At 34.2% G+C, this 8,480-nt stretch overlaps 1 protein-coding gene across 1 annotated transcript; it reads right to left on the bottom strand.

Moving 5' to 3' along the window:
* Positions 1–4,501: 4,501 nt before the first annotated feature.
* On the bottom strand, positions 4,502–5,161 carry LOC130802453 (uncharacterized mitochondrial protein AtMg00810-like). Its single transcript, XM_057666470.1, has one exon. The coding sequence runs from the start codon at positions 5,159–5,161 to the stop codon at positions 4,502–4,504; it is 660 nt and encodes a 219-aa protein (XP_057522453.1).
* Between the last annotated feature and the right edge of the window lie 3,319 nt (positions 5,162–8,480).

Genomic DNA, 8,480 nt, shown 5'->3' with positions numbered 1-8,480 from the left:
ACATATTTTTAAAAAAATTTGAAGAAAAAAAAATTGTTTAGGACCCAGATCTAGACCCTAGACCCACCATATCCTAAGGGTTTGGGTCCGGATAAAAAATTTTCAAACCCTACGGGTCCGGGTCCAATAAAAAAATTAGGGTTTGGATCTGGTTCTTGCTGGAGCCAACCCAGATCCGACCATGCCCATCCCTAATCACGGTGCGAAGGTTTCATACAAGACTTGTTGTTTTTAATTTCATCCACACAATTCTTTCAATTTTATTTATTACCATTATCCACCTTTTTCTTAAAAAAATAAATCCCTTTCTCTTTGATTATGAGAAGAGAGGGAGTAATAATACAAATTTTTACTTATTTTCCAACGCTTATTAATTATTACCTATGAATAATACTAACTTATAAATAATATTTGTTTATAGTAGATTATTTATTTGATAAAAAACAAAGGTAAATTAATGATTAAATAAAAATTTGTATTATACTAAAAAATCACTTCTTAAATTGGTAAAATTCATAATTAATCAAAAATTGATATTATTATAGAAAAATTAACAAAAATTTATATTAATTAAGGCTAGAATAATTAAAAACTTTTACTCACGATAATGTTCAAATAAACCAAATTCTCTAGGTTCACTAAATCTATCTCCACAAAACAATACACGCAGGCTCAGATTTATTAGCCATTAACTAAAAAAACTTATTTTTCATCTTTTAGAGAAATATTGTCAGTGACTCTATTTTATTAGAGAATTTTAGTTCTGATCCACTAATAAAATACTTACAATATAATGTCAATTATTCTTACTCGGTGTAAGTGGTTCTAGTAAGAAGTGTTGACATTGTAAATTAATCAATAAAATATACAAAAATACTAATATAGAAACACGTGCAATGCAAAAATTTATGAGTATGAAATATATAAAAATATAACTTTAAAAAATAATGCAAGTATATATTATCATGATTAAATTTATCGAATACATGACTTTTTAAAATAAAAATTAAATACTAATTTGTTTAAAATTATTTATTAAATACATCACTTTTTCATTTAATTAAATATAATAAAAATTTAGGTAAGTTATATAGAATTGCTATAATAAATTATACTCCATGCTATACCTAATTTAACTCTAATTTAAAAAATAGTCAAATTCTAAATTAGTTAAATATTGTAATGTAATCAACTATTATGCAATAAAATAATTGTTTCCTATAAATATGACACTCGAAATTTTTCAACATTTTTATAGTATTGTATGAGTATGATATGATATGATAATTTTCATTTAAAATAAGTAAAGTGTTTATAATATCAATAGTTTTACATGTTATAGTTGACATTGACTTTATTTATTCAGCATAACCAAGTCCCATTTGGGCAAAAAAATGTATTTCCTAAAAATATTCTTCTTTATTAAAAAAAATCATTGCTAATGCCATCCAAATATTGATTCAATAATTAATCTTTTGTCATCTAAAAATATTGACTAAATAGAAGACATAAAACTTGATCAATTTATATTCCAATGTTGTTTCTTGTAGCAAAGCTAGACTTTTAGGTGAAGGGATTGGAAAGTCAAGTTATGTTTATGTTTTTAATTAATTTCGACTAGTCGATATATCTAATTATATTGTCGAAAAGGCTAAAATACGTATTCAAGAGCATAATTTAATGGTTAGAATCATAAAATGGTTAAATAAGAGAAGATTTTTTTGTGATATAAATTCAATTTTCATTATTTACAGTTAAGATTAACCGTATTCCTTTTTATTTCTAAGAAATTAATTTTGTCTCACCTTGAAATCAAAAAATAAATACTTTATATATGAGTATAAATATTTTATTTTTTAGTCCAAATGGACATTATCAAAATCAACATTCAAAGTAAAAACGAAACCGACTATGACATCTCAAGTTGTTGACCAACTAATTATTCTAATAGCCCAATATATATTTTGATTGAATATTGAGCAATTGCATATTATCTAAGTTTAGGGAATTGTGTTATTAGGGTTGTAAATTAGTTTAGGTAAAACGGTAGCTGTAACTATTATAATAAATTTAACTTTTCGCGATATTAAATTTAATAGTATAAAAAAATACCACTGGTTTAAAAATGTCACTACATTCTAATAGAAAATTGAAATATTATAACTTCTTATTTACTTTTTTTACACACAAATGTATATGTTATTATTTGGATATGTATATTCCTTTTGTCTATATAAATTTGCTATCAACAATAGCGTGTTGTAAGGAAATTTATTGTACAAATTATTATACGAGAGAATTTTACTGAAAAATACACTTTATACATAGTTAAAAACCTCATTTAATAAATATTATGAGAATATAAGTTTTTTATTTAAGGTCATCTCATTAAAAAGCAGTCTCTCACAACAATAATTCAATTAACAGAGAACTACTTACAACAAAATATTACGTGATGATATTATTCTACTCCTATGGTATATTAAAGTTAAATGATTAAAGAAAGAAATTGTCAACACGATATTGCTTTGCATCAGAATCAGTTGATATATATCCTTTTAATTTCTTCTTATATATATCTACTACATATAATGATGCATCATACATAGATAACTAATTTAGAACCTTTCTTTGTTTACTATTCTTATTCTCTTGTCATAAACATATATAAAATTAATTTATTATCGGCTTAATAAGTTTAATATAGATTTAGTGTACAAATTTTTATTGGGGACTAATCTTCAATCGTCTTTTCTAAGGTTTACATTATTTCATTTTTTACTCCCCTAACCTACACTTCTGAACTATTCTCCTTAATCGCCTTTGTTTGCCTTTGTAGGTCTTTCTCAGATCAAGGGAATCTTTGGCCAAATCCTCTTTGTTTTGGGTATATATTGTCATCTTTCATCCCTTTCTAGACCCTGCTCATAGTCGAAGGAATCTTTGACTGCATCCTCTTTTATGAGTATGGATTATTGTCGACTTTCATCCATTTCTAGACCCTGATCATAGTCGAAGAAATCTTTGGCCGCATCCTTTTTTATGAGTATAAATTGTTATTTTTCACCTTTTCTAAATTCCAATTATAATTTGTATGAGTGAAATAGACTAAGTATGATGATAAAAGAATTAATTTAGACAAAATGAAGATATTTGTAATAGTAATCATAGTTATTGGAGTTATTGGTGGTGCACTTTTGCTTCAATTCTTGTTAAATGGATGTGGAAAACAGCAACAACGACAAAGGAATAATACTAGTACTTTGCAAAGACCAATTGGGAATGAGTACAGGCAAAGATACTCTGATATTGAAATTGGAAAATCAAGTATAGGAAGAAAAGGTAATGTAAGAGATGGTGATATGATATTTATGGCTGTTGGTGTAGCTGGTGGAGTTGTAGCTTCTACTGCTGTCTCATCGAGTGTCGATTACGAAAGCACCGCTGATTGTGGTGGCGATGATGGTGGAGATGGAGGTGGCGATGATGGTGGAGATGGAGGTGGCGATGGTGGGGGATGTGGTGGTGGGTGTGGTGACTAAGTGTATGATTTTTGGATTGGAAAATTCGGAACAAAAGAAAGTAATGTAAATTATAATTTAAGGCCTTTGATTTAAGGATTTTATGCGTTCAGCCACTTTGTATATTCGATGAACTATTTCTGGTCGTAGTAGAGTATAGTAATAAATTTGTGTTTTTATAATATGTGTGGAATAATTGTGGAATGTATTTGGTGTGATATTGAGATATAAATATAACGCAAAATCTTGTATGCAACGGTTGTATGGGTGCTATCACTCATAAAGAGGTCAAATAGTCTATGACCCAATTTTATTGTGTGATTTGTTTTAATACTTTTATGTCAAATTTAAAACTTAAAAGATCAAATGTAAGATGAAAAAATATGGTATACAAAGGCTAAAGAACGTAATGTTATTGATTGTTTAGACAAAAGATTAGTATGTACAATATGAAGAGAGAGCCTACACACACACATATATAGGTAGCTGTCAAGATTAGTTATAACTAACTAATAACGTGGCAAACTAACAAAGCAAGAAATATAAAGACTTAAGTAGGACTATTAAAACTAATATTGTCATCACTCCGCCCACCCCCTCCCCCCCCCCCCCCCCCCCCCCCCCAAAAGCTTTGGGTAGGGTAACACATGCCAAGCTTGTCTAGAAGAGGTCTTAGATGTATAGCGGGAATGATTTTGGTGAGAACGTCTGTATTGGAGAGTAATAAGTCCTTCCATCACTTTCTCTCGAGTAAAGTGGCAGTCTATCTCTATATGCTTTGTTCGTTAACGAAGCACAGGATTTTGTGCAGTGTGGAGTGTAGAGATGTTATCACATTTAAGGGAGACAGGTCTAAGATTTTCAACGCTAAGTTCTTCAATTAAACGGACGATCCATACAATTTCTGAAGCCACAGAAGCCATGGCCCTATATTCTGCCTCTGAAGATGATTTAGAGACCGTGTGTTGTTTCTTTGATTTTTAGCTTACTAGAGAGTTCCCAAAGAGTATAACATACCCAGTTATAGACCTCCTTGTGTCCAAGCAAGCTCCCCAATCACTATCTGAATATGCATGAAGTTTAAGGTTATCAACAGATTGTAAGAGAATCCCTTGCCCTAGTGTGGATGCAACATAGTTTAAGGTGTGAGTGAGAGCTTGAAAGTGTAACTCAATAGGGTTTTGCATTAACTGACTAAGGGCTTGGATAGTATAAGAAAAATCTGGTCTGGTATGGGTGAGGAAATTTAGCTTTCCAACTAAACTCCCATAGTGAGTGGGGTCATGAAAAAGGGGAGAATTATTGGTTTGAAGTTTAAGATTGAGAGGAAGTGGTGTGGCTATAGGCTTAAGATTGAGAGGAAGTTTAAGGTTAGTAGTAAAATTTTGTTGGCTTAGGACGATTCCATCATTTAGATATGTAACCTCAAAACCCAAGAAGTAATTGAGTCTTCCTAGATCCTTTATGCTGAAGATGTGATGAAGGTGTGCTTTAAGGGATTGAATAATGGAGTGGTTGTTGCCAGTTAAGAGTATATCATCCACATATACAGCTGCAATGGTGATGGAAGTAGGAGTTTTATTAATAAACAAGGAGTAGTCGTTTTTAGACTGTTCAAACCCTTGGTTGAAGAGCTCCATGGTGAGTTTGGAAAACCATTGCTTGGAGGCTTGCTTGAGGCCATAGAGGTATTTTTTAAGCTTTACAACCAGTGTTGGGAGGAGCTGTGAGGCCTTCTGAGACTCTCATGTATACTTCCTCTTAAAGATCTCCATGCAAGAAGGCGTTGTTCACATCCAACTGGAACAAAGACCAATTTCTGCTAGCAGCAAGAGCAATTAGGCATCTGACAGTAGTCATCCTTATAATTGGAGAGAATGTCTCTTGGTAATCTATTCCATATTGCTAGTTGTAGCCCTTGGCCACAAGTCTTGCTTTATAACATTCAAGTGAGCCATCAGATCTGAGCTTGACCATATACACCCACTTTGATCCAATAGTTTTCTTCCCATGAGGTAGTTCCATTAAATCCCAAGTGTTGTTATGAGCCAAAGCAGCAAGTTCTTTTTGCATAGCATCCTGCCACTTGATGTCTTTAACAACTTCTTTATAAGTGGTTGGTTCATGCCATTGTGATTGACAAGTCAAAAACACTTAAGAGGAGTTAAGCAGATTATTAAAAGAAACAAGATTACACCATTAAATGCTGTTACAAACATAATCAAAAAGATATGTAGGAGCTTTATGAGTCCTACTAGATCTCCTTAGGGTGTCTACTGTATTTTCCACTTCAATAGGTACAATCTCATTAATATTAAGTTGTTTTAAGTGTGCAGGTTCAAAATAGTTATAGGAGCTATGCTGTGAAGGAGAATTATTATCTGGGGAAGTGGGTGTAAAATCTAGTGGTTATAATCCGGTGTGTAGGGCAGAGTAGATACTGGGAGATAAAAAGTTGCATAAGGGGAATCCTTTTGTTGCTTGTGATGATAGGGAAAGTGCCTCTCATGGAAAATCACATCCCTAGATATGAGAATCTCCGTAGTCCTCATATTATAGACCTTGTAGCCATAAGGATATCCTAAAAATATGCAAGCATCTGCTCCAGGCTGAAATTTGCTCCTTCCTTGTTTAATTGTGCTCACATAACATACTTCCTGAGGGAAATGAACTTCCAAAGTCGACATATTATGCCAAAAAGCTCATGTGTCCTTTCGGCTTAGAGTACCAGAAGATTCATGCGTGTCCGAATGATTGTGTGTTGTATCGGAATGAAAACGAGAACTTAGAAGAGTGTCCTAGGTGTGGGTTATCGCGCTACAAGCGTAAAAGGGCTCGGGATACTAAAGGGCCCCCGGCTAAGGTATTGTTGTATCTTCCAATAATACCTAGATTCAAGCGCTTGTTTTTTATAAAGAAAGATGCATTAAATTTAAGGTGGCATGCAGATAGGGTGAAGAAAGGTCACTTGCTCACACATCCATCAGATTCTTCGGAGTGGAAGAGTATTGATAGGTTGCATAAGACTTTTGGGGATGAGGTTCGTAATTTAAGGCTCGGACTGTGTACGGATGGAATGAACTCATTCGGCAATCTTAGCTCTCAACATAGTACTTGGCCGGTACTGTTAATGATCTATAATTTGCCACCTTGGTTGTGTATGAAGCGTAAGTACATGATGCTTTCGCTTCTTATCTCGGGTCCTAAACAACCTGGCAATGACATAGATGTATATCTTGCACCTCTCGTTGAGGATTTGAGAAAGATGTGGGATGAAGGCACTTCCGTGTTTGATGCATATGCTAATAAGGAGTTCACCTTGCGTGCAATACTTTTATGCACCATTAATGATTTCCCGGCATATGGCAACTTATCGGGGTATAAGAACAAAGGGAAGAAAGCATGCCCTATATGTATCGATGACATGGAATCCACGTGGATTCCTAAGTGCAAACACGTACTCATACACCATCGAAAGTTCCTCCGACGAGATCACCAATATCATAAGAAGAAGAAGATGTTCAACGGGGAGGTTGAGGACCATGTAGCTCGTCGACCGTTGACCGGTTATGAGGTTTATGAACAGGTTAAGGGAGTTGAGACTGTATTTGGTAAAACAGGATAAGTGCAAGGGGGTGAAGACCGATTATGGAAAAAAGAATCAATCTTTTGGAAGCTTTCATATTGGAGAGATCTACAGGTTAGGCATTGTCTTGACGTTATGCATATAGAGAAAAATGTATGCGATGTCATACTCGGGACTCCCATGAACATTCCGGGTAAGACAAAGGATATTACGGCCGTGCGAGATTGTTTTAAATGTAAGGGTCTTCGTCCGGAGTTGTGGGCACATGTTAAGGTGAGTAAAAAAGAAATAGAGCTGATGAAGTTGGTGGCAGTAACAAGGAAAAGGGCGGTAAGAAGAAGATGAGTAATGACAAAGTTTATTTGCCTCTAGCTTGCTACACATTGTCCAAAGCAGAGAAACGGACATTTTGTGAGTCTTTGTATGGCATTAAGGTTTCGTCTGGGTACTCATCCAACATGAAGAGATTTGTGAGCCTAAATGGTGAGCTGAAGTTGGGAAGCATGAAATCTCACGATTGCCATGTAATGATGCAAGTGTCCTTACCAATTGCAATCCGAGGAATACTGACAAAACATGTGAGATATGCTATTACCAAGCTATGTTCGTTCTTCAACACAATTTGTAGTAAAGTTCTTGATCCCTTTAAACTTGATGCTCTTCAAGTTGACGTGATTGTAACTTTATGCAAGTTTGAGATGTATTTTCCACCTTCTTTCTTTGACATAATGGTTCATCTTATTGTCCATCTCGTTCGTGAGATCAAGCTTTTGGGTCCAGTTTTTTTAAGGTGGTGTTATCCTTTTGAAAGACACATGGGTGTTTTACAAAACAAGGTAAGGAATCCAGCACAACCCGAGGGGAGTATGATTCAAGGCACTGTGAGCGATGAGATTAGTAACTTTATAGCCGAGTATTTAGCCATGGCAAAGCCTATTGGACTTCCCACCTCTCGACATGAAGGAAGGCTTGAGGGAAAAGAAACAATTGGCTCCAAATCGATCACTCCTCCTCGAGACAGTCTTCTACAAGCACACTTGTATGTGTTGCATCATATTCCTGAAGTCCATCCTTTTTTGAGTGAGCATTTAGATATATTGCGCGCAAAATATCCTTGTAAAGGGGATAGGGGATTGATGCAGTTGCATAACAAGACGTTTATTGATTGGTTTCATAATCGAGTAATAAGAGAAGAACTCAAGGGGTGTATCAGAAATTGTTAAGTGGTTAGCTTTTGGTCCTCGTGATGATTTCAACAAATATGAGGGTTACGATGTCAATGGCTTCACATTTTGGACTGAGGGACAAGATAAGAAGTCATCTTATCTACAAATAGTGGGGTTTCTATTTTGGCGTCATCTACATCTTACGCG

Source organism: Amaranthus tricolor, chromosome 16, assembly GCF_026212465.1.
Source record: "Amaranthus tricolor cultivar Red isolate AtriRed21 chromosome 16, ASM2621246v1, whole genome shotgun sequence".
In the NCBI taxonomy this organism is placed as follows: domain Eukaryota; kingdom Viridiplantae; phylum Streptophyta; class Magnoliopsida; order Caryophyllales; family Amaranthaceae; genus Amaranthus; species Amaranthus tricolor.
Note: the sequence above shows the minus strand (reverse complement) of the source record. Positions and strands in the feature narration are given on the sequence as shown.